Raw genomic sequence first — 27,024 nt, forward strand, 5'->3', positions numbered from 1 at the left:
ATGAAAATTTCTATCCCGTACAAATATTATCAAATACTCCAAAAACGCATCATTTTGGACGCAATCAAAAAATGGTGGGGTTTCGGGGCACCCCGTGCACCAAGCAGCGGTCCCAAAATTAGATAAGGTCCGGGTCGTAGTCAATGAGTCCGGTACCACTTGAATTCATCCGGGTATGCTCGTTGTCAGAAGTCACGTGGTTCACTCCTCCATCATGCATGCGATCAGGCGCTGTTGTTATTCCGGAGCTCTGAGGGCTTCAAAAACCTTCCAGAACACCTCAGCCATCAGCGCGTACCACTCCAGTACCGGTTAGTTCATTCGAAATTCAAATATAACCGTTTTCAACCGATTTGATGTGCGAATTATGAAAAAATTGGACTCGTTTTTCGTTCCCGACGAAAAAGAAAGATGGCCGCCGGTCGGTTTTGCCGGCGCGTTCAGCCATGACCTTGGTTACACTCATTAGAATCTCTGTTGTCACTGCTGTGTGTGGTTCATTTAAATGGTTACGAAATGTCTGAATTTTTAACCGTCCAATATTTGAATTTTGAAAACTTGGATCTATGAAATAAAAGAAAGATAAAACTTATAATCTATGAAAGATAAAACTAAGATGGCCGCCAGTAGTAGTGACCTTCAACCTGAGACGTGTTGGTTACGACCCCTAAATAAATAAAATGTAATTCTTTAAAAACTTGAAATGTTGTCAGGAATTGGACTGGAATTTTTGAGGTTATCCTGTGGAGGGGCATCACTGAAATATATCTAGCTGAAGTAAATATAGAATATTCTATTTGACACACCCCCTTTTAAGTGAGGAGGTTCTCAAACTCTACCTGAATTTTCTTATACCCACCCCTGAGTTACTGGGTCTAAAGCTTTGTGGCTAATTAATGAAAATCTTTTATTTCAGGGCGCAATAATGCTGCTGCAGCCACGAAGCCCGCGGCTGCCAAACTGCCCGAGGGTAAGATCGTCGCGGTTATCGGTGCCGTCGTCGATGTCCAGTTCGAAGAGGATCTGCCCCCGATTCTGAACGCTTTAGAGGTCGAAAACCGAAGCCCGCGATTGGTCCTCGAGGTTGCCCAACATTTAGGTACGTTTCTCTCGTAAACCAGATGAATTTCATTATTTTCGAATAATCCTTAAATTAAGCAGGTTTTTACTGTAAAACTAAAATTACCTAAGACTGAAGGCTATTTTTCCTGGAATTTTCTTTTCTTGATTTTGAAAATTAGGTGGGGAATTTTGTGAAAAAGCTTAAAAATGAGGGAAATTAGTTGTTGAAATTGGCAACGCTTTTCATCCATGTCGCAATACATATTTGACTGTGACATCTGACTGGATTCTAAGCAGATCAAGTCGTGGAAAACAATGCACAGTTTGTGTCGGGGGGAAAAGCAAGTCAAGGGATCATTCATTTATTATGTACGCATAAAATTCGAATTTTTCAACCCCCCCTCCCCCTCTGTACGCAAAATCTGCCATTTTTTCATATACATTAAGCATTACAGTACGCAATTGCACTGACCCCTTCCCCCACCCCTAATGCGTACGTTATAAATGAATGACCCCCAATTAATAGTCGTCATGCCTATTCAGATTGATGGATTGTATCCAGGCTGCAATATTACGTAGATACGATATTTTATGTCTCTGATTTAATTGGTTGTTGATTGACTCTCTTCAGGTGAGAACACGGTCCGTACGATCGCTATGGACGGTACCGAAGGTCTCGTCAGGGGTAACGTGTGTAAAGACACCGGCACGTCGATCAGTATCCCGGTCGGACCGGAAACGCTAGGACGTATCATGAACGTGATCGGCGAACCGATCGACGAACGTGGTCCGATCCCTACCGACAAGTACGTTTTATTTTTCATAACTTCTTCTGAAAAGAACCCGGAGAAGAACGTAAATTTTAACCCTTTCAGTGCTGACTAATTAATACCCTAAAGTGCTGGAGATAATTTGAAAATTTTTAAGAATTCCGCCCTAGTGTGTTGAATAAGGGGAATACCACTATAGTGCGTCTACACCGCAGTGCGGTGTATCGTTAGTTACTTGTATTTCACTATGTTTGACAGGTGCTGCCATTTTTCAAGAGAGATAATTACTAATAACATCAATACCATGCAGTGTGGTGTACTAACTAGCAAAATCTATCATGGATTTATACACCGCTCTGCGGTGTAGATGCACTGAAAGGGTTAATTTTGTCCCTTCTTCGCTAAACCCTCTCGTTAACATCTGTCAAAATTTTAATACGTGTGCATAGTTGTTATCAATGATTGCTTGCGTTAATTCACTTCGGCGTGTTGCAGGGTTCATTAAAAAAACCCAGCGACCAAAACCAATTCCAATAGATCAGACACTCAACGTAAATTCATGCGCTGCAAATTGAGTGCAATAACGAATTTTCCGTTGATTTTGCGAGTGAACTGTATAGTTACTTAAAAGATTTAAAATGTTGTTGCGGTTTTGATTCGGGGGGGGGGGGCAAATTTTTACTGATAGGGAACATTAGAGTTTTCTGTTGAACATCTGATCGATGAAACGATTGATATAATTTCCTGTTTTAACAGACGAGCTTCGATTCATCAAGACGCCCCTGAATTCGTAGATATGAGCGTCCAACAGGAGATCCTCGTCACCGGTATCAAAGTCGTCGATTTACTGGCACCGTACGCGAAGGGTGGTAAAATCGGTAAGTCGTTACTTGGCTACCTTGTTATCAATGAAACGCAGATTTTACCTCGATGTAACGAAAGGTGGTCGCCAAAATCCCAACGCCGAAAACTGAAGCTTTAATGGCGGTTCGTGCACCTCCTGGATTTGCTGGAATTTGAGCGAAATCGATTCCAGGACGTTGAATTCCTGGAAATTCAGGGTTATTTATCTTAGAAAACTCCTGGGCTCGGTTTCATAGACTGGGTATCAAAGTTATCCCTGGGGGTAAATCCTCAATTTGGGTGACAACCAACATAGTTACAATGAGAAACCATGGTTATAACTGACAAATTTCAAAATGTTCCCAGGGACTATTTTTCTTCCACATCTATGAAACCCAGCCCTGGAGTTCCAGGATCTCGATCGAAGTTAGTTCGTTATGAACTAAGTTAATATTTATCCTCATAAACTGGACCGAAATGTTTGGGTTATTCGTAGTTGAAGTGGTTGACGAATGAATTCTGTTGTATTTTGTAGGATTGTTCGGAGGCGCCGGCGTAGGTAAAACCGTATTGATTATGGAACTGATTAACAACGTGGCTAAGGCTCACGGAGGTTACTCCGTGTTCGCCGGAGTTGGAGAACGAACGCGTGAAGGTAACGATCTTTATCACGAGATGATTGAATCGGGAGTCATCAGTTTGAAAGATGACAGCTCCAAGGTGAGTTCAGTAGAGTCGCCCCAATCACGGTTAAATGAACTTTAATGCGCGGCCACTTACCTGGTATTCAGGGATAAGTCAGGAATTTTGTTAAAATTTAAAATCGTCAGGGATATTTGTTAAATTGCACAAACTGTTTCTGTCCATGTTTTACATATTTGACCGTAGTAATAGGATTCAGATGATATCAGGGGCTACGGGATAACTGGGTCCGCCCGGTTCTGCAGCTGTTGCTGAATGAGTGTTTATCGTTATCTGCAGGTATCTCTCGTGTACGGGCAAATGAACGAGCCCCCGGGCGCGCGTGCCCGTGTCGCCCTGACCGGTTTAACGGTTGCTGAATATTTCCGTGATCAGGAAGGACAGGACGTGTTGTTGTTCATCGATAACATTTTCAGATTCACGCAGGCCGGTTCTGAGGTATGTTTGCGGGGTTCGAGGGGCTTCGATCGGTATTTAAGTTAAGGTGGCAGCTAATATTAAAGTTATTGTGTAGCGAGTCTTTTTGTTTAAATTTTTGTTTTAAATTAGGGGTGGTGAAATTTTTCCTTGATAAAGTAAAATACAGTAAAAGTCCTTTACAACGAATTTAAAGAATGATATTTTCGTTGAATTTGAGTTATTCGAGCAAATTTCCGCTCTCAAAAATGTTGGCCTTGTTGACTATGTTTTAACGGACTTCAGCTGTACGAGCTCTTCTTTAAACGCTCTTCTATTTCTTAAACATCTATGAATATAAAAAGATAAAAGCCCACTATCTACAGATTAAAAGAATTTAAAAACAAGAATTTATTTATTAAATCTAAAATATATGAAATACACGACGTTTCGATCTCACCCTAGAGATCGTCGTCAGGTGTGAGGTAAACAGTATTATTAGTTGGTATTATTTGGTATTAGTTGGTTATTATTATCAGGTTCACCTGACGATGATCTCTAGGGTGAGATCGAAACGTTGTGTCTTATATATATTTTAGATTTAATAAATAAATTCCTGTTTTTAAATTCTTTTAATCTGTAGATAGTGGGTTTTTATCTTATTATTCGTTCACCACATTTGAGTGTGGTTATCGTTCTATCTATGAATATATTTAGGTTTACGGTTTAGGTTTAAGTAAGTTGTGCGTAGGTGTAGGTGTAGGTTCTCTATTGGTGTTGTGTTTCAGGTGATGAACTGCTTACATATGGATTCCCCTTCTGAATCTGATACTGATGCGTTCAATATGTTCTGATGCTATTTACACGCAACACGCGTTGAACCCGTCGTAGAATCGCAGCCGATTGCGATTTCTTCTTGAAACTAACGGTTTTTGCCGGGTATTTTGTAGGTATCCGCGTTGTTAGGTCGTATTCCGTCTGCTGTCGGATACCAGCCGACCTTGGCCACTGATATGGGTACTATGCAGGAACGTATCACCACCACGAAGAAGGGTTCGATCACATCCGTACAGGTAAGAGAATAGTAGTCGATATGGACAGTGTAGTTAGACTAGTGGCTCAGTCCAGTTCCACTAAAAGTTGAAGCTTTAAAACTGAACTTTCCATATTGTGTTCTTGAAATATGGAGAGTAACAAATTAGCGATTCTAGCAAAAGTAAGAGTTGAAAAATTCTCAACTCACCTCGAGTGCGTAAAATTTGGATGAGAAATCGATTGGACGATGGATGTCTTAATGAGATGAGGTTAAAAGTTGATTCAGGCAAATCATGAGATTTAAGAATCTGACCTGTGGTCCCTTGAAATAGAGGGTCAGTTGGTGGATAAGTTAATTAAATGAGCAACTGGTCCCTGCTTGCCAGAAAAGGATCATGCGGCGCTCAAACTCGTTCTCTTCCTATACCAGAGGATTCTAGGACAACTGCCCCCCGGACAATTGCTCCCGAATGAAATACTTTTGATTTGGATTAACCTATATACTTAACTTAGAAATTCATTTGTATATTATTGAATATAGATTTATAAGATATAGAATTACTGATGTTGTGTGCAGATCAAAAACTTTAAATCGGTCCTCGAGTAATTAGCTAGCATTGGCTCGCTTTGTCTAATTATTTAGAAGTAAATATCTGTGTTATTTTAAGATAAAAAAGATTTAATTTTGGGGGCAATTGTCCTGATACCGTAACCAGAGATTTTTGTTGAAAAACTATTTCTATATAATTTTTGCTATATAATTGAATGATGTTCATTGAATTGTTTGTAGGCTATCTATGTACCTGCCGATGATTTGACGGATCCGGCGCCGGCTACGACTTTCGCTCATTTGGACGCGAACACCGTGTTGTCGCGAGCTATCTCCGAACTGGGTATTTACCCGGCCGTCGACCCGCTCGACTCCAACAGTCGTATTCTCGATAAGAACATCGTCGGCGAAGAGCATTATAACATCGCTCGTGGTGTACAGAAAATATTACAGGTACAATTTATTTCGACGACATTCTAAGAATGTTGTAAATAATTGTATGCAAATAAATGAATTTTCTTTCATTTATTTGCATACAATTATTCTTTTGAAAAGAATAATTTCTTCGGAAGAAAATTCATTTATTCGCATCTGATTGGAAGAACTACTGATTCTACTTCACTTTCTGCTCGCTCACGCTGTTTTACCAAATATATAGGGAGAGCTTCCTACTTCTCTATGCGCTCTGATTATGACATTCTACTTTGAGAAGGAAATTCTCAGGTCTCGGACCTGTCTGTTGTTTGTAAAGGACCCGCCTGTTTTTGAAGACAGCTTTCGTTTCAGGGATTGTGACATATTATGGGACCCTTCTGTTTTTCAAAGGGACCTGGCTTGTTAATTTCTTATTGAAAACACTGGAAGGAAATTCATAACCCCTCTCAATCTGTGCATCCAATATACGGGGGAACTGTTCCCCCTCACAGCACTCTTTCAATTAATACTCTCTCCATGCCCCCCCCCCCCTCTGCATTTCATTGTGTACGGTTGGCCTCGATAGGTCCATCCTTGAAGGGAGAAATGCTATAGTAAAAAGATAACTCAGTACCTCTCTAAAACTGCTCTGCACTGTCAGGGCGGTATTGTACAGGATATTACAAAAATTGGTCATCAATTACCGGTAAAATATCTCTCGATCAGATATAGATGCATTTCATTGTGTACGGTTGGCTTCAATAGGTCTATCCTTGAAGGGAGAAATGCTATAGCAAAATAACTCAACAATTTTCTTAACTGGTCTGTTCTGTACTGTCAGACCGGTATTTTGTGGAGATTACAAAGACATATTGTTCAAATCTTCAGATATCTTGAGAACTGTGCCATCAAATTCTTCTCCGCATTTCATTGTGTACGGTTGGCCTCAATAGGTCTATCCTTGAAGGGAGAAATGCTAAATAAAATGACCCTGTATTTTTCTAAAACTGCTCTGCTCTGTCAGTCCGGTTTTGTACAGGTTTTTACAACAGAAAAAAATTGGTTCATTCAAATTTTGAAATATCTCTCGATCAGATATAGATGCATTTCATTGTGTACGGTTGGCCTCGATAGGTCTATCCTTGAAGGGAGAAATGCTATAGCAACATTACTCTGCAATTTTCTAAGCTGGTCTGTTCTGTACTGTCAGACTGTTATTTTGCGGAGATAACAAAAATAAAGGAATCAAAGGCAATAAATCTTTATTCGGCAATGGCCCAGATTAGACGGTTGCTACGACTCCTTGATCCCTTGAAAACTTTAATAAGTGCCAAAAACTACTCTAAAAGTTGCATAACAAATATACTACGCCTAAATAGGTGCAGTTAGCTCCAGGATTTGTTGCCCAATTGAATTAAGCAGTCATCGAATTCGTAAGGATATGAATTTGCTGCTTACAAAACTACTGAATTACCGAGATAAACAGTACCGATTTAGGCGTATATTGTAATTGGGATACAGGAAAGTGAAGTAGATGCTTTCTCATAATTTTCTCCTTGAAAACTTGCATGATCTGACGGTTAAACGATTTACTGCGTATTTGTGATGGTAAATAACGACGTCGTCGGTTGTTCGCTATTTGTAGGATCATCGATCGCTGCAGGATATCATCGCTATTCTCGGTATGGACGAACTGTCCGAGGAGGATAAACTGACGGTCGCTCGCGCTCGTAAGATCCAACGATTCTTGTCGCAGCCGTTCCAGGTCGCCGAGGTGTTCACCGGTTCGCCCGGTAAACTGGTACCGCTCGCCGATACTATCAAGGGATTCAAGATGATCCTCAGCGGTAAGTGAACGATCTCAATTTCGCTACGGGAATCGAGCTTACGGTTGAACTTTACCGATAAGGGTTCATTCATTTATTACGTACGCATAAGGGGAGGGGGAGGGGGAGGGGAGGGCAATTGCGTACTGTAATGCTTAATTTATACGAAGAAATGGCCGATTTTACGTACAGAGGGGGAGGGGGGGTTGAAAAATTCAAATTTTATGCGTACGTGATTTATGAATGATCCCTAATTACAGAACTGGATCCTGTAGGGGGGGGGCGTGTTGAAAAGTTTTGCGACTTCTCTTATGTTCGTTTCGTGATTAAAATCGCACACGCGACAATAAGGAGAATATCCAGTTATGTGTGGTGTACGTACAGCCCCTTGTTGGTTCGTGTTCCCTTTGAAAATTCCTTTGATCCGGGTTCTTACCGATCAGGAAATTCCGGAATATTAAATTCAGGGAATATTTGGTCAGGTTGGGGAATATTCTATTTCCTGACCATGTAAAAAAAGGTTTTCAGGGCTCTTGAATCTGCTTCGGGTTCATCAAACCGCGAGTGCAGGGGTCCGAATCAATCGGCCATTTCTCTCGATTCAGGATTTCAGTGCCTTAGATTTCTAAGTACAGCCTATTGGCTCGCACTGTATCCCTCGGAAACAACATCATGTAGAAATATTAAAATTTAAAAAAAAATGTATCGATTATCATTTATATTGTATGTACGGTTTACGAAAAATAAATATCTATCTATCCCGAAAAAGCATTGACGGTTCTTCATTTTCCTTTTCAGGAGAACTAGACCACTTGCCAGAGGTCGCCTTCTACATGATCGGACCAATCGAAGAAGCCGTAGCCAAGGCCGAACGTCTAGCCGAAGAAGCCAATTAGACACGATTTAATTTATAATTAGTTAAATAAGATAGTAATCATCATTTTTGCCGACTAACGACCTTCGATGATATAGTTTATTATTAGTTATTGATGATGAATGAAAATAAACTTGTTCTTTTTGTATTGTAAATTATTTCACGATGGTTTTGTCGACTGCGGCAAGTGAGTGTGTCAGTGTGTTTAGAAAAGGAGAAATATATGTATATTATTGATATCCAATGGAATACGTAGGACTCGGATTTTCATCATCAACGTCTTGTGGTGAAATATTTCGCGACCTTCCAGCAGGATCTGTGCTAATGAATCCGAACTGTTTTCTCTGAACCGGTCTCTTCTCGGCGGAAATCATCGCAATGAGTTGATAGTTCGGTCATGTTTTCATCGACTGTTCCTCCGTCTTGGGAAGAAACTTTTTTGATTGCTAGGATAAACGATAATTCTGTACATTTTGTGGGGTGAATTAAATAAATTAATGGAAAAAAATGCACGGAATTTGTCTTTTTTGTCGAGTATAAGTAGACGATACATTTCAGTCAATGTACACCGCTCTGTACAGAACAAAGGATCATTGAGGAACGGCAGTAGTACTTCGTAGTGGGTTCGAATCTACTATTAGTAAGCCAATGGACAGGAGGAATGGGACACATGCCAGTCTAAGCTCTTGTAATCATTTATTCCAACTAATTTGTTTGACGAATGCATCAATCAGAAATTTACAAAAGTAGAAAAAAAGGGACGTGTCGTTTTGGTCTCTCACGCTAGGGTCGAATTCTGTTTAACACCTAAATATTTCGAGCCAGGAAAAGTGTTGAATCACGTGTTCTTCCACCCCACTCGAATAACTCGTCTGATTCACGGGATAACAGAATACACCTCGGCCTGGGAACTGGACTGGTTGCCTGTCCCAGAGACCGGTGACCAGTCTACCTGTGCATCCACATCCAACTAATCAACGAGAGCCCGATGTACCAATTTTACCTACTCGATTCAGTGCATTCCACCGTATTTCAAATACACAATCTATGGACACTCAGATTTCAAATAAACTTATCCATACGTCGGTTCGTGTTCGAGTTTTCTATATAGATTGTACCGAGTCTCATGACTGTCATGTGACCAGTCACCGGTTCGGTTTTGTTATTTTTATGTCAGGAGAGTAGTTTCGGTTCTGACGGCGGTAAGTTAAGTTTTATCTCCTTTGGGCTGGTTGACAGTCTATTTTTTTGTGCGAACAGTGTGAGGCAATTAATCTGCGTTCATGCATAAACCATTTAAGGATGATTTATTGTAAAGAAAATCAGAAAATTAAATTCTCAATTAAATTCAAAATCAATCTCGCAACAATAACTCGTTGCGACTTTCAGTTTCAGTTTCTCTTTTTTATCGATTTGGTCTTATTTCAGTTAAAATGAATGTTGGATGTCATTTTTAAGGGCGACGCAACTGCAGTTTAGCTATTCCCAACTAACATTGTTAGAATACCATAACACTATCCTTTGAAATAAAACTAGCGTCACACAATGGAAAGCTGCAGTTTTAAGTCACCTTAAGGTGACTTAAAACTGCAGTTTCATTGTTTTTTATTGAGGGCACCAGGAGACTAGAAAATCAAAACGACATTGCAAAAAATCCATCAAGCTATCTTGAACTAACTCATTATTATTTTATGTTTTTTAGAGATGGCAAAATTAATCAGTACCACTCTTTTGCTGCTTTGCGTTGAATTATATTCGGCGCAGAAGTTGTTTTTCGAGCCAGCGACATCGCCCGTACGCGAGAGTAGCTCCCAGACGGCTGTTATTTGTCCCGATAAAAGGAGTACATGCCCGAACGGATCAACTTGCTGTGCTCTCGGTGCTGGCACATACGGCTGCTGTCCGCTTCCAAAGGTGAGAGAAATGTCCTGGGTTCACCCACTGGTTTAGGTTTACTTGGTCTGGGTTCATCTCTTCTAGATTTACCAGTCTAGCTTTACTGGAACTTTACCTCTTCCATTTACATGTTCTTGATAAACCAGTTTTTTGTCAACCCTTTCTAGATTTATATCTAATAGGTTTAAACAAGCCACAGCGGCTACATATTTAGTTACATCCACATTTACTTATTCTATGTTGACCTGAGCTTCTAGATCTGAAATGTTCTAAGTAATGACCTCTTCTGATGCTCCATTTGAAAATTGTTTGATTAAATTATTTGACCGTTTACCGTACCTTGATGTTTTAGTTGGGTATTATTTTTTTAGTAAAATATAATCATCGTTTAGTTAAGTTCACGTGTCAACTTTTTGTATTAGACAATTTTGGACTAGCATCTTCTAAAATTGTCTAAAACGGATTTAGAAATTTCAGTGCTATATCTAAAAAGGCTTATGTCTACTGACTTAATAAACGAATTTTTTTTTTTTTTGGTCAATTAGTTTTACTTTGTTTCCATCTCTCTTTATTCCTCCTTCATTTCCATTGTATCCTCTCAACCTGATTCTTTATTCATCCCTGGATTCTTTGTTCATCCCTTTATTCATCCTCCTCAACCCAATAGGCTGTTTGCTGTAATGATCACTTACATTGTTGTCCATCTGGTACAACCTGCGATGTGACTGCTGGAAAATGTAACCGAGGCAGATTATCATTTGCCATGGTTACAAAAATTGCAGCATCTCCGTCAAATGAGATGCTCTCTTCCAATGTGATCTGTCCAGATCAGGGCACATGTCCAACTGGTAATACATGTTGTCAACTAAGTTCTGGAGGTTATGGATGTTGTCCTTTGCCTCAAGTAAGTTTTCATCTTGAGCTTCTTGAAACGTTGAAATAAACTACTATCTCGAAGTTTCATTTTCGGACTTTTTATTATCATTGTGGGATTCTCTCCTCTTCTTTTCTCCTTCTCAACCTTCTGTCCCATCCTTCCTCGTGTGCAGGCTGTTTGCTGTAATGATCACTTACATTGTTGTCCATCTGGTACAACCTGCGATGTGACTGCTGGCAAATGTAACAGAGCCGATGGTTCATCTGTTGCTATGGTGAAGAAAGTTCCTGCTCTTCCACAATCAGTTTTATGCCCGGATAAACAAGGAACTTGTCCAACTGGTAGCACTTGTTGTTTGCTTGGAAGTGGAAAATATGGTTGCTGTCCTCTCCCAAACGTAAGGACTCTTTTCCCTCTTAATGGAACTGTTCCATATTTCTATTCAGTAATTTTCTTAAATTGTAAAATGTCTTGTTTCTTTTCTCCTTCCCAACCTTCTGTCCCATCCTTCCTCGTGTGCAGGCTGTTTGCTGTAAGGATCACTTACATTGTTGTCCATCTGGTACGACCTGCGATGTGACTGCTGGAAAATGTAACCGAGGCAGATTATCATTTGCCATGGTTACAAAAATTGCAGCATCTCCGTCAAATGAGATGCTCCCTTCCAATGTGATCTGTCCAGATCAGGGCACGTGTCCAACTGGTAATACATGTTGTCTACTAAGTTCTGGAGGTTATGGATGCTGTCCATTGCCTCAAGTAAGTTTTCATCATGAGCTTCTTGAAACCAATTTTGATATAACAGGTTCTCTGTAAATCTCTTCTCTTTCCACCTCTCCAACCCTCCTTCTCAACCCAATAGGCTGTTTGCTGTAATGATCACTTACATTGTTGTCCATCTGGTACAACCTGCGATGTGACTGCTGGCAAATGTAACAGAGCCGATGGTTCTTCTGTTGCTATGGTGAAGAAACTTCCTGCTCTTCCACAATCAGTTTTATGTCCGGATAAACAAGGAACTTGTCCAACTGGTAGCACTTGTTGTTTGCTTGGAAGTGGAAAATATGGATGCTGTCCTCTCCCAAACGTAAGGACTCTTTTCCCTCTTAATGGAACTGCTCCATATTTCTATTCAGTAATTTTCTTAAATTGTAAAATGTCTTGTTTCTTTTCTCCTTCCCAACCTTCTGTCCCATCCTTCCTCGTGTGCAGGCTGTTTGCTGTAAGGATCACTTACATTGTTGTCCATCTGGTACGACCTGCGATGTGACTGCTGGAAAATGTAACCGAGGCAGATTATCATTTGCCATGGTTACAAAAATTGCAGCATCCTCGTCAAATGAGATGCTCTCTTCCAATGTGATCTGTCCAGATCAGGGCACGTGTCCAACTGGTAATACATGTTGTCTACTAAGTTCTGGAGGTTATGGATGCTGTCCATTGCCTCAAGTAAGTTTTCATCATGAGCTTCTTGAAACCAATTTTGATATAACAGGTTCTCTGTAAATCTCTTCTCTTTCCACCTCTCCAACCCTCCTTCTCAACCCAATAGGCTGTTTGCTGTAGCGATCGCTTACATTGTTGTCCATCTGGTACAACCTGCGATGTGACTGCTGGCAAATGTAACAGAGCCGATGGTTCTTCTGTTGCTATGGTGAAGAAAGTTCCTGCTCTTCCACAATCAGTTTTATGTCCGGATAAACAAGGAACTTGTCCAACTGGTAGCACTTGTTGTTTGCTTGGAAGTGGAAAATATGGATGCTGTCCTCTCCCAAATGTAAGGACTCCCTTCCCTCTTAATGGAACTGTTCCATATTTCTATTCAGTAATTTTCTTAAATTGTAAAATGTCTTGTTTCTTTTCTCCTTCCCAACCTTCTGTCCCATCCTTCCTCGCGTGCAGGCTGTTTGCTGTAATGATCACTTACATTGTTGTCCATCTGGTACAACCTGCGATGTGACTGCTGGCAAATGTAATAGAGCCGATGGTTCTTCTGTTGCTATGGTGAAGAAAGTTCCTGCTCTTCCACAATCAGTTTTATGTCCGGATAAACAAGGAACTTGTCCAACTGGTAGCACTTGTTGTTTGCTTGGAAGTGGAAAATATGGTTGCTGTCCTCTCCCAAATGTAAGGTCTCCCTTCCCTCTTAACCCTTTCAGTGCGTCTACACCGCAGTGTGGTGTATAAATCAGTGATGGATTTTGCTAGTACACCGCACTGCGGTGTATTGATGTAATTAGTAATTTGTAATTATCTCTATTGAAAAATGGCAGCAAGTGTCAAACATAGAGAAATACTAGTAACTAACGATACACCGCACTGCGGTGTAGACGCACTGTAGTGGTATTCCCATTGTTCAACACACTAGGGTGGAATTTTTTAGAATTTGCAAATTTTCTCCAGCACTATAGGGTATTAATTAGTCAGCACTGAAAGGGTTAATGGAACTGCTCCATATTTCTATTCAGTAATTTTCTTAAATTGTAAAATGTCTTGTTTCTTTTCTCCTTCCCAACCTTCTGTCCCATCCTTCCTCGTGTGCAGGCTGTTTGCTGTAAGGATCACTTACATTGTTGTCCATCTGGTACAACCTGCGATGTGACTGCTGGAAAATGTAACCGAGGCAGATTATCATTTGCCATGGTAACAAAAATTGCAGCATCCCCGTCAAATGAAATGCTCCCTTCCAATGTGATCTGTCCAGATCAGGGCACATGTCCAACTGGTAATACATGTTGTCTACTAAGTTCTGGAGGTTATGGATGTTGTCCTTTGCCTCAAGTAAGTTTTCATCATGAGCTTCTTGAAACCAATTTTGATATAACAGGTTCTCTGTAAATCTCTTCTCTTTCCACCTCTCCAACCCTCCTTCTCAACCCAATAGGCTGTTTGCTGTAGCGATCGCTTACATTGTTGTCCATCTGGTACAACCTGCGATGTGACTGCTGGCAAATGTAATAGAGCCGATGGTTCATCTGTTGCTATGGTGAAGAAAGTTCCTGCTCTTCCACAATCAGTTTTATGTCCGGATAAACAAGGAACTTGTCCAACTGGTAGCACTTGTTGTTTGCTTACCAGTGGAACATATGGATGCTGCCCTCTCCCAAATGTAAGGTTACCACATAATTTTGTGTAAGGTTTTGCCTCTAAGAGATTTTTGTCTTCATTTCATTCTCTGCATGGTAACTAATGCCGCGTTGTTCTCTTTTCAAACAGGCTGTCTGCTGTAAGGATCACTTGCATTGTTGTCCAGCTGGTACGACCTGCGATACAGTTCAATCAAAATGCAACCGAGGAAATGGTGAAACAGTCGCCATGGTGAAGAAAGTTAAAGCACATATTGTTGTGAAGGAAAATGTTACGTGTCCCGATGGCGGAATCTGTCCCTCCGGTCAGAAGTGTTGTAAAATTACGGCTTTGACTTACGGTTGCTGCGCCTACCACACCGTACGTAGATTTATTTTCCATCCCTTTCATGAACCTTTGCAGGGTTTGATCTAAGGAATGAAAGCCACTTACCCGGGGGCAAGCATATCTGAAATTATGCATGACCCCTTAAAAATCTACTTGCCCTACACAGGCAGCCCGAATATAGGCATATTCATCCATTGTATCGAGTGGGGAAAAAGCTTTGAGACATAAAATGGAACAAGCGACAAGTGAAAATGATAACCTTCTTCCCCTAATGAGAATATACTTGTCTTGGGCAATCAGACAACTGCTTAGATTGCACCCTACTTTGCCTTGAATCATTTCATCAAACAGTCTAATTCACTTCCGTCGTCGTAGCTGTGATGATCATTATGTTGACGACTTATTCCAATGACGACTTAAACTTATATAGTATTGCGAATTTGAAATACAAATTGGAATTTTATAAGTAGTGGTTACTCACGCAATGTGAAGACTTACCTGACGATGACTTAAGCGACTTTGACTAGTTTTTCGTACTGCAATACTCTGGGTTGTAACTTTTTATCATTGAATGATTATATAAGAGTATTTCTTTAACTATTCTAATATTCCTACTTAATTAATGGTGATGATTTTTTCGATTGGTTTAATTTTGTTTTCGTGCAGGGCGTCTGTTGTGAAGGTCGATATTGTTGTCCCGAAGGATCGACGTGTTCGAAAACGCATACATGTGTCACGTCGTCGAGACGTCCAGCCGCGTCGAAAACCCTGACCAAGTCAATTCGATTATCCAATATCATCTGCCCAGATGGGCGATCCCAATGCCCCGAAGCAAGTACTTGTTGTAAATTAGCTTCTAAAGAATATGGATGCTGTCCATTGCCTCATGTAAGTATAGTTGATGACATACCACATGAGGGGTTAGTTTTGTAACTGAAGGCGATATTTCAGTTGGGAATTGTTGTTAAGAATTTAGAAAATGTTATTTCAATCATCTGCCGTTGAGTATTCTTATCTTGTGGTTCCTCAATCGTCACAGTTGGTTTTGCTCTCAGTTTTTGAACAGAATTCAATTTTCTATATTCAGGCTGTTTGCTGCAGCGACGGCTCACATTGCTGTCCAGGGGGTACTACCTGCAATTTGTCTGCTGGAAAATGTGAAAGCGCTGACGGTTCATTTGTCGCTTTGGTGAAAAAAAGTGCTGCTAAAAGCAGTGGTGCGGTTGAATCATTGAAATCAGGTCCTATTTGTCCTGACAAGACTCACGCCTGTTCGTCTGGAAATACATGCTGTCAACAAGCACCCGGGAAATATGGATGCTGTCCTTTACCGAATGTACGTAAAGCAGACAACACTTGATGATATCATTTCATGTTCAAGAACATATTCATCTACTGTTAGAGATCCTTCCCAAACATCCAAATATCGCTTCATGGGATCATCTAATTGTCTGTAGATGGGAAATCTGCTTCCATTATTCCCCATATGAAATCATAATCAAATTGTCAATAGATTTTTAGAGAGATGTCTGCCTCCGTAATTCCCCGTGTGATATCATCAAATGTCTGTTTTTGTGGAAAAGATATCCGCTACATAAATCCCCCTATAACATCATGGATATGTTACGTGTCGATAATATTTTTGTGTAGGCTGTCTGTTGTAATAACAGTAACTATTGTTGCCCCGCCGGAACGCACTGTAGTTTACACTACACTTGCGCTAAAGATGGCGTCGTCATCGGTGCGATCGCGAAAACATTGCCGCCAGTGGATGTCATCTGTGACGACGGTTTGACGACTTGTCCGACAAACTGGACGTGTTGTAAAGTGGCCACCGGTCGTTGGGGTTGTTGTCCATTTCAAAATGTGAGCACGGAAAATATATCAGTTTGATTTTCCAAATATCCTGCTTGAATTCCTTCCGTTATCCCAGCAGCAGTTGAGGATTCCTTCTCTGGCAATCGACGATCCACCAGGGTGTGCTTTTACAAATCAGTACTACTATCGATTAGTTCACCGTCTGCTTAAGGTCCACGATGTGTGATTATTGTAGTAATCATTGCTATCCTTAGCATTTAAAGCTTCTTCCTCTGGCAATCGATGATCTACCAGATGTGCTTGCAGTAATCGATGAGGAATTTGATCGGAAATGTTATGATTTCTTAAGTGCTTAACCTTAGCCTGTCCGAAGCTTGCCTCTGATCAGATCAGTCATTGTGTGTTGATCAAACATTGCTTTGAACAATCAATCGAATGCTTTCGAAAAACGCCGATATCGCTTCGTCTGCCCTCTATACTGATCAGCAGCTGTCGTGGAAACTAAATTCACGTTTTGCTGTTTCAGGCGCACTGTTGTCAGGGTGGAACGCATTGTTGTCCACAAAGCGATTACTGTGACGGTTCGTCACAAACTTGCAAGAACAGCTTGGGATTTCCTGTCGTTAAAACGGCCAGAAAGATTCCGGCTCGTCCCCTGAATATAGTCGTCTGCCCTGGTGGTCAGGAGTTCTGCCTCGATGGAAGTACATGCTGTAAACAGACTAGTGGAGCGTGGGGCTGTTGTCCTCTACCACAGGTACGTCGGTTTCTAGCCTCCATGACTCACGGATGTGGATCCAGGAGTGACTTCCGACCAATAGCAAGACGACCCTTTACCGGCAAAATAGCTCTAAAACAAAAACGATATCCCCGATTCTCCATTCCCTTACTAAGACAGTCTCGCTTACTGAGGTTCTGTAGTTATAATGTTATCTATTCTGACGAATTGCACAAAGGAAAAAATTGATTGACCCCTAATTTCTCGTATGAAGGAAGCATTTAGGAATATTACTGAAATAACTGTGAGCCTCATTTAACACATCAGTAACAGTTACAGTGTAGTAGCCTATATAGTAGTGACTAATTGCTTCCTGGTCAAAATACTGCCACCAAACGTATATCATATCATCTGAAAGCCATATGTCTCTCTGTTAAAAACTGGTTTCACTATTGTTCTATCTTGATTAGTTTACAAGATATCGTACCCTAATCGTACCCTTGGTGTGAATTTAGCACAATTAGTAGAGTTAAATGTCACGAGACCGTCAATCTCTCATGTTTTAACCACAATACCGCGAGACTGATAAGATATCTTAAAAAAAAAAAACTCGTGACGTGTTTTCGAGCACAATGCTCGTGTTTTCTGTTGTTTCGACACGTACCGGGGTAAAGTTCAAACTGTTGTTAAGTGTTGTTCATTGCACTCGGTGAAGTTTGTTCTTTTGTACTTGATATTAAAGAATGTAGATATATACAGTACTGGTACATGTACCGCGATTGCACGTGCGTCCATCGGATATGTCCACCTCCTTTAAGTCCCCCTATGACGTCATAGTTACCGCATCAATTCAATGATGCTGGGATTAATTCGGGCGGCTTTCTTTTCTGAACCAAGGCGATTATAGAACTGGATCCAGTTCGACAGTTGAGGGTTACAGGTAACTCTGAACTCAGGATCCAGTTCGACAGTTGTGAGTTAGAGTTAACTCTGAACTCAGGATCCAGTTCCACAGTTGTGAGTTACAGTTAACTCTGAACTCAGGATCCAGTTCTACTGTTGTGACTTAGAGTTAACTCTGAACTCAGGATCCAGTTCGACAGTTGAGGTTTTACAGGTAACTCTGAACTCAGGATCCAGTTCCACAGTTGTGAGATTTTCAATGAATTAACTCCGACTAAATTCTCAACCCAGAACCGTGTTACTTGCTCTAGAAGTTCAAAAATAGGAAATTCAATTGATGGACGCAGATAACACTTTGTGTAGATGATTTACGTTATCATGGAGTATTTAAGGAGGTAGATTTCTGGAACGTTCCTATCTCGTTCGGTTAATGTGCATTTCATACACATGAACGCTGGGGATTTCGGAATAAAGCGAGTCATGATCTACTTTAAATGCTATTTATCTATAAACTCACGATCGAGGATGTAAAAATTCAATTGATATGTTCTCTTATCCAAACCTGAGACACAATTGTTGTGGATATTTGCTCTATGATTCATTGAACTCATACCTACTTCAGATACAATACTCTCCGATATCTGATCTAAGCTTATCTTGGTCCTAAAAACCCCAAAGTAGAAATGTTTAACGAAATTCAACTGGGTCGACAGAGAACTGAGACAAGAGTCAAATTAAACCGGCACAACTGTTGAACTGGGACAAGAGTCAAATTAAACCCACACAACTGTGGAACTGGGTGCAGAGTCAAATTAAACCCACACAACTGTGGAACTGGGTGCAGTCAAATTAAACCCACACAACTGTGGAACTGGATCCAGAGTCAAATTAAACCCTCACAACTGTGGAACTGGATCCAGAGTCAATTTAAACACACTCAACTGTGCAACTGGGACAAAGTCAAGTTAAACACACACAACTGTGGAACTAGATCCAGAGTTGAATCAAAATGTCACTTTTCTTTTTACCCATGCTAGATTATTGAAAAGATAAACGTACGTTGCTATAGGTATTAACTTGATATTTGTTTGATACTTCAGGCTGTATGCTGTTCAGATAATATCCACTGTTGCCCGACAGGTACCAAGTGTGACGTAGCTCACGGTAAATGTCTCCGAGGCAACGGTTCATTGTTACCGATGGTTAAAAAGTCACCAGCGAAAACGGTTAAAAGTAAAGTATGCCCGGATCGTGAATCACGATGTCCTGATGATAATACTTGCTGTAAATTGAGTACTGGAATGTACGGCTGCTGTCCATTGCCCGAGGTAAATATTGGTCGAAGAATTTTTGTATCCAGAATTAAGTTTGTTTTCAATCAAATCAACTCTTGAAAGAGTCAAATTAAGCCCACATAACTGTGGAACTGGATCCATTCAAATTAAACCTACACAATTATGGAACTGGGTTCAGAGTCATGTTAAACCTACACAACTGTGGAACTGGGTTCAGAGTCATGTTAAACCTATACAACTGTGGAACTGGCTTCAGAGTCATGTTAAACCTACACAACTGTGGAACTGGGTTCAGAGTCAAATTAAACCCACACAACTGTGGAACTGGGTTCAGAGTCATATTAAACCTACACAACTGTGAAACTGGATTCAGAGTTATCTGAGTTAGCAGGTCCAGATTCAAATAAAATTCACTTGTCCTCACTGTATTTCGATCTAATTTTCATTTCAGGCTGATTGTTGTAGTGATGGAACTCACTGCTGTCCGAAAACTTATAAATGCGACACCAAACACAGAAAGTGCGTCCGAAACTTCGAGTCTATTCCGTGGTTCGAGAAAACTGCTGCCATTTCTCGAACGCCGCCGAAAAAACTCAACGAAGTCGTCTGCCCCGGAGGTCAGGTACGTGAGAAACGAAATGGAAAATGTAAAACCAACAAAAGTGGGAAAATAGATGAATGAGTTTCTGGGTGAATTGAACAATGTGCCGTAGGGGGGGAGCCGGTTCCATAGTCGCAAAGTGATCTGATTTTTACCACTATCCCATGAATATGAATGCCTCAATATTTTATAGATGGTTTATTAACACTTTCCCGTGGAACGCGATCGTTTTCTATTGAGCCCTATGATCCCCATGTTCGTTTGTTTACGTTCCAGTATCAATGCCCAGATCGAACGACGTGTTGTGAAATGTCCACTCCTGGAACGTACGGATGTTGCCCTCAACCGCTGGCCGTCTGCTGTTCCGATCATCAACATTGTTGTCCGCACGGTTATACATGCAACGGACAGGGACAATGTGCAAAAGTACGTGAAATAATGATGTGAAATTGCTCTTTTTACACGCTCGACTTGTTGCCGGTTACCGGTATGTTGATAAAGAGTAGATTTACGATTGATGAAACACTCCAAGTCTGTGTTGTAAAGATAGTATAAAATCCCCTGCACGCTAGAAGAAAAAGGATTCGAAAGTTTTTTCATTCCATCTTCATGACTTAATTGCCGTAGTCCCTTTGTCCTGATAGTATACCTCATAATTTTCTTACAACGCTAGTATTCCTGAAGATGACTACATTGTATTTAGATAGCTCAAGGAATATCGTCGTTCCTGAAGATGACTATTAGGATAATGTTGAAACATAGAATGAAACAAATTAGTTCAAGGAAACATTTCAGACTTGTTTTATTTATTCCTAGTTTCGGATTCTGTATAATTAGTATATTTATTTCAATGATGGCCGTGAATTTTCATCGTGATTCTCTCACTGCATTTTTATTTTCAGGCCGGTGCTGAAACTATAGCCGCGTCTCGAAAGTTGCCCGCGAAGCCGCGCTCCGAAAACCATTTGACGTTGGTAAGGTGTCCCGACCGATCTACATGCCCAGATGGTGCTACGTGCTGTCAGCTCGCTTCTGGACATTTCGGCTGTTGCCCGTTCCCAAAGGTAAAAGCAAACCGCATAGATATTAGTTACCTATATCTCAGTCTAATTTTTAAGGAGGATCTGGTAATGCTACTGTGGTAAGTGAGGATTCACCGGGGTTCATTAGTGCACAGTACAATGGTGCCGTATTCAAATTTTATCCATAGCTTGCTCAAATTTGACGAAAAATGAATGAAAATCAAGCAATCTTTGAACCGTCCATCTAGAGACTTGATTTGTCTGATTTCTGTCATGGGAGGATGAAAATGTAGATGGAAGTAACTGGAAAATGAGTTAACGTTGATTAACTGATATGTCTTTGAGATTTCGGTGTCGCCATCTAGTGTGATAACAGGACTTTATATCGTATTTTCTGTAATTGTTTCATAGGCTGCTTGTTGTAAGGACCGAGTTCACTGCTGTCCGAATGGGTATAGCTGTTCAGGCCAGGGAACCTGTGTCCGAGTAAGTCTATTGCTATTTCCTTTGCACATTCACATTTTCGAATATATTTCCGAAGAAATGATATCGAAAAAATGTTTTTTCTAAGTATAACGTTCCGCAGCTATAAAGAACTATATGACCTTAATGTAAAATCTCACAACTGTTGAAAGTTTATTTTATATACTAAGAATATTTTGGGCGGTCTCTACCACCCTTCTTCAGTCTAAAATGACTTCTAGGGCAGAAAAAAATGAATTTTAGACTGCAGAAGGGCGATATGAGCCCCTGGAATATTTCTAGCATTTAGAAAAATATCTTCAACAATTGTCAGATTTTACATTTATTGTATTACGGATCTTATTGAATCATTCATAGGTTATCTTACCCCTTTCGCTCTTATTTACGCGATTCGAAGCGTTAAGAGAGAGAAGTTTTCGATCGTTTTGTTGATATCCGTCGTTTCGTTTTTTTTTCTTTAGGCCGGCGAAAAATCAATTCCTTGGCTCAAAAAGACGGCTGCGAAACCGGCTTCACTGAAAGCAGACGTTAGTGAGGTCATCTGTCCGGATCAATCGGCTTGTCCGAACGGTAATACTTGTTGTATGTTACCTAATAGAAGATACGGATGCTGCCCTATGCGAAATGTAAGTATTGTTGTAAGCCCAGTTCCAAAGTCATGACTTATGTCCAAAAGTAATCTTTAACCTTATTCCTAAGTCATTACTTAAGTCCAAAAGTAGTCTTTAACCTTACGACTTTCCTTAAGCTGTTAGATTGGCTATAATTTTAAAGATGGTCTCAGTTTAGACTGGTCTCAATTCTAAGCCATCAACTTGCAACTGGATCTCTTGGGGTTTCTCGTATTTCAAGCAGAGGTTTCAGCAAATTGTGTTTTTAAAGATTTTCGTGAACTGTTACCGATTTCTTTAATTGTTATTTGTAGGCTGTTTGCTGTGAGGATCACTTACATTGTTGTCCGTCTGGTACGACCTGCGATACGCCGCGCGGAAAATGTAACCCAGGCAAATTATCGTTCGCCGTAGCTACGAAAATTGCCTCCGCTCGGTCGAATGAGATGCGACCGTCTAACGTGATCTGTCCGGGTGGACAGGCGAGTTGTCCGACTGGTAGCACCTGTTGTAAACTTAGTTCTGGACAATACGGGTGCTGCCCCATCCCAAATGTAAGTTCGATTGATTGATTTATTTCCATAGAACTATAAATTTAATACAAATACAAAATTAAACATTTCAGTTTCAAATTATATAATCATGGTCTATGATGGACATCCCAAGGAGCCTAAAGGCTGTAACGCTAGCAGAGTGGACTGCCTATGACTTATTAGTTTTTGCTAAGAGGCTGTATTTTTTACTTTCATTCTCTGCATTGTTCTTTTTAAACAGGCTGTTTGCTGTAATGATCACTTACATTGTTGTCCATCTGGTACAACCTGCGATGTGACTGCTGGAAAATGTAACCGAGGCAGATTTTCATTTGCCATGGTTACAAAAATTGCAGCATCCTCGTCAAATGAGATGCTCCCTTCCAATGTGATCTGTCCAGATCAGGGCACATGTCCAACTGGTAGCACATGCTGTAAACTAAGTACTGGACAATACGGGTGCTGCCCTCTGCCAAATGTAAGGTTGACACATTATTTTGTCTATAATCATCGTTCATTTTGTAGACATTTACTGATTCTGTATTTCTCTCTCTCTTTTTCAAAAGGCCGTTTGCTGTAAGGATGGTCTACATTGTTGTCCGGCTGACACGACCTGTGATGTCGCTCAGGGAAAATGTAACAAAGCCGATGGTTCGTCCGTAGATATGGTGAAGAAAGTCGCGTCGTTAGGCACGCTCGATCGAGTCAAGAAAACGTGCGGAGATGGACGTTCTACCTGTCCGTCCGGTACTACTTGCTGTGCGACCAGAGGAGGAGGCTACGCGTGCTGCCCTCTACCGAATGTATGTATTCTCAAAGTTAATGATAAACTAATGATCGATACCCCAAACCTAACACTAGTTCTGGGACCAGGAGTAGCGTCTAGACTTGCATTTAAGACCAGGCTTCAATTTTTTATGAATAAGTTAAGCTCAAATTGTTGGTTAAATCGTTGAATTGGTCACTTCATTGTTTCAAAGAGGACAACAATTCGTTTTAACTGTTATAAGCTGAAGCATGGAATTTCATGGACCCTTGCCCTAAATGGTTTCATTATCAATCTAACTTATCTATTGTCTGTCCGGTTTCTAGGCAGTTTGCTGCTCGGATAAAATTCATTGTTGTCCGAACGGAGCAAAGTGCGACGTGTCGCGCGGTAAATGCGTGCGTAAAACAGACGGCGTCTCGTTTCCGCTCTATACGAAAATTCCCGTAACCCAGATTCAAGATGGCCGCCTTGATTATGTTAAGTGTCCCGACGGACAATCGGAATGCCATAATGGAGAAACTTGCTGTCGTGTAAAAAGTGGAAGTTATGGATGTTGTCCATTCCCGAAGGTAAGCGTTAAAAGCGTCTTCAACAGGAGTACCTCTAGGATCCAGTTCAACAGTTGTGTGGGTTTTATTATTACTCCGGATCCAGTTCCGCAATTGTGTGGGTTAAAAAATTGGCTCAAATTATCATAGAAGACTGGAACTGGATCCAGAGTCAAATTAAACCCACACAACTGTGGAACTGGATCCAGAGTCAAATTAAACCCACACAACTGTGGAACTGGATCCAGAGTTAGATCAAACCAACACAACTGTGGAACTGGATCCAGAGTTAGATCAAACCTACACAACTGTGGAACTGGATCCAGTTATTTACGTGTTCGGAATGTAGAAATGAAATGTTCATGGCTTTGAAAAGGTTTTACTCATCGAAAGATCAATTCGTCTATTCCAGGCCACCTGCTGTTCCGATCAACTACATTGTTGTCCGAATGGTTTCAATTGTGATCTCTCTCAAGGCCGATGCACTAAAGGTTCTCGCGTCGTACCGATGTTAGCTCGAACACCTGCCAGCAGTTTATCAGGTGTTCTCTGCCCGGATAAACACGCCGTCTGCCCCGATGGTAACACCTGCTGTCTGATACCGGGCGGTGGGTATGGCTGTTGCCCCCTAGTCGAGGTAATTATCACGATTTTTGATTAGTGGTTAAATCATCCCTGTGGATTGAAAAATAAAACAATATCAGTGATCTCTCTTTGCCAAGTTTTGTTAAATTCAAGGGGTTTAATTTGGTCTGCAAAGAGAAAGAGAGACAGCATTTAGACTGAGATATGACCGTGCGACCGGGCGCTGATTTTTTCCTAAGTGTCTATGATCATAATCATCGCTAGCCTACTGAGAATCCTGTGCATGCAATTATTGATGTGCTTATTTTCAGGCTGTTTGTTGCGCTGATAAAGCTCATTGTTGTCCAAAAGGAACAACGTGCTCTGTTAAAATGGATATTTGTTTACAGGGCAACGCGAAATCCGATCAACAGTGGATGCTACGACGACCGACCGAGATGGTCGACACTCTCGTAAACTGCGGTAATGGGAAGGTCTGTCCGTTTAAACATACGTGCTGTCAGCAGGATAATGGCGATGTGGGATGCTGTCCCGCCGCTAAGGTATGTGTATCAAAAAAAGAATGCAGTAAACTCGACCTTATTCAGTCTTAGCCTGGAACCTTCACTGCTGAAGACATTAAGTACTTTATCACAAATCTGCCAATTTATGATCGTCCACACTTCACATGTGTTAAACTTCACCTGAGATATTTTTCGATTGAAAATGAACTACAAACACCAGACATGAGACATTTTATCAGCACACTTTCAAAAACTGATCGTCCACACTTCACATGTATTCATTGCTTCATCTGAGACATTTTAATTGAAAATGAACTATAAACACCAGATATTCTACATTTATCAGCACACTTTCAAAAACTGATTGTCCACACTTTACATGTGTTCAGAACATCACTCATTGTCTGAATGGATGGTTCCAGGCTGCAGTCTGTCTTCAAGGGTTGTTGCAAGCTTCTCGTATGAGTATCTGTAATATATATGATCCCCCAATAATGATGAAAAATAAATCAGCATCATTTTTGGGAATGGGGTTTTTATATTTTTTGTGGAGAAAATAAATCATATCATATAATATTAGTGTTTCACAGTGATTATAAGCATTGGTGTTTTTGTTTTTGTGAACAGAAATCCAGGGTTAATCCCCGATATAGATGAATCTAATCTCGATTGTGATAACTCAATTATTGTTTATTTGTTGTAGGCTGTTTGTTGCCGTGGTTCCGGACAATGTTGCCCGGAAGGTTGTCGATGCGGCTCCGGGAATACGTGCGAGTGCCCGAAACACGAGTTGTTTTTCAATAAAATACGTAACTTGTGAACGACATGATTGCTATCTGTGATATCACCACTAATATCCTTACGTTCGAGACTCAAAATAGATCATGTATCGCATAACTCAAATTAATTATCTTAGATCTTCATTTAGTAACTAAAATTGATTTTTAGTGAGTCATTGAAAATGAGAGAAGGTCATCATTTAGTTGCTGAAATCGTAATTTACTGAATCATTGAGATTATTGGGAATAAGGTAGTCATGCAATTAAAAGCTAATCATAATTTTACAGAATATTTGAAGTCATTGAGAATGAGAAGGTTGTCATTACCATGGTTTCATCGTAATTTTACTGAATTATTGAAGGTATCAAGAATGCGAGAAAGGTCGTAATTAGTATAACTAATCATAATTTTGTTATCATATCACTATCTCAATATCAACGTACTATTCTTCAGTTAACATTCATTCGATCATCTTCCAGCCGATGAGAATATGTCATTTCGTAAAACTTTTACCGTTCAAAAAAGTGAACTGAACAACTCTTTTGCGCAGAGCAACATTTTATGAAATTTTGTAAAACCATTCCATGTTTTCTATCGAGTTTCCTGTGGATTAACGCTTTTTAGTTTGTAGAATGAGGTCACATGTAAAATGATTTGTGAGCTCCAGTCGACCTTTCGAATTTCTTTCTATGATGGCCTTGGGCTGATCTTAAATCTAAGCCCCGGCACCCAGTTCGACAGTTCTGAGTTTAAATTTGACTCTGAGTTAACTCATCGAAAATGAACTAATTTAACTCATAGAGCTGTTGAACTGGGTCCTGATACCGCGGTAGTTAAATTTTTCGAATATTTCCAAATACTTTCTTTATCGAAATAATGAAACTACAGTCTCAAGTCGCACTATGGAATGTAAATATTAATCTAGAATATTTGTGTAATTGATATTAATGGAAGTAATTAATTTTCTAATTAATCGCGCACAGCTGTATCTAAGATCTGTGTGTGTGTAGTGTCGTATTCTAAATGGTGTAATTTGTTTACTCTTAATAATGGTGTAATTTTGTACTTAATAGGAAAATAAAAAAAATTTGATGGTTTTTTGGACAGTTTGCTGTTGAGTTGATTCTTTTTCTAAATGGAGAATTCTCGATAGACGTATAATGGACATTCTCTGGTTTTTTTTTTAGACAGTTGAA

General features: G+C 40.3%; 2 protein-coding genes across 7 annotated transcripts; both read left to right on the forward strand.

The window, feature by feature from the left end:
- Positions 1-184: 184 nt before the first annotated feature.
- On the forward strand, positions 185-8,980 carry LOC141911859 (ATP synthase subunit beta, mitochondrial-like). Its single transcript, XM_074802933.1, has 10 exons — positions 185-311; positions 917-1,099; positions 1,694-1,868; positions 2,589-2,710; positions 3,211-3,395; positions 3,657-3,815; positions 4,724-4,846; positions 5,599-5,811; positions 7,418-7,619; positions 8,397-8,980. Exons 1-10 carry the CDS (start codon positions 215-217, stop codon positions 8,492-8,494), a joined length of 1,557 nt encoding a protein of 518 aa, XP_074659034.1. The 5' UTR covers positions 185-214; the 3' UTR covers positions 8,495-8,980.
- A 617-nt stretch (positions 8,981-9,597) lies between these two features.
- Positions 9,598-26,951, forward strand: LOC141912098 (uncharacterized). 6 transcript variants are annotated; one of them, XM_074803309.1, is made up of 29 exons: positions 9,598-9,674; positions 10,175-10,386; positions 11,036-11,272; positions 11,418-11,642; positions 11,768-12,004; positions 12,108-12,332; positions 12,458-12,694; positions 12,798-13,022; positions 13,148-13,372; positions 13,790-14,026; positions 14,130-14,354; positions 14,462-14,692; positions 15,326-15,547; positions 15,747-15,995; positions 16,310-16,525; positions 17,004-17,234; positions 19,199-19,426; positions 19,845-20,015; positions 20,271-20,420; positions 20,897-21,058; positions 21,428-21,502; positions 21,961-22,125; positions 22,425-22,664; positions 22,885-23,121; positions 23,210-23,446; positions 23,736-23,981; positions 24,373-24,597; positions 24,857-25,087; positions 25,752-26,951. In XM_074803309.1, exons 2-29 carry the CDS (start codon positions 10,177-10,179, stop codon positions 25,866-25,868), a joined length of 5,916 nt encoding a protein of 1,971 aa, XP_074659410.1. In that variant the 5' UTR covers positions 9,598-9,674; positions 10,175-10,176; the 3' UTR covers positions 25,869-26,951. The 6 variants fall into 6 exon arrangements, with proteins under 6 accessions (XP_074659410.1, XP_074659411.1, XP_074659412.1 ...); XM_074803310.1 differs by having other exon boundaries at positions 24,935-25,087; XM_074803311.1 differs by lacking the exon at positions 16,310-16,525.
- The last annotated feature ends 73 nt before the right edge of the window (positions 26,952-27,024 follow it).

This window comes from Tubulanus polymorphus, chromosome 10 (assembly GCF_964204645.1).
Source record: "Tubulanus polymorphus chromosome 10, tnTubPoly1.2, whole genome shotgun sequence".
NCBI classification, from domain to species: Eukaryota; Metazoa; Nemertea; class Palaeonemertea; order Tubulaniformes; family Tubulanidae; genus Tubulanus; species Tubulanus polymorphus.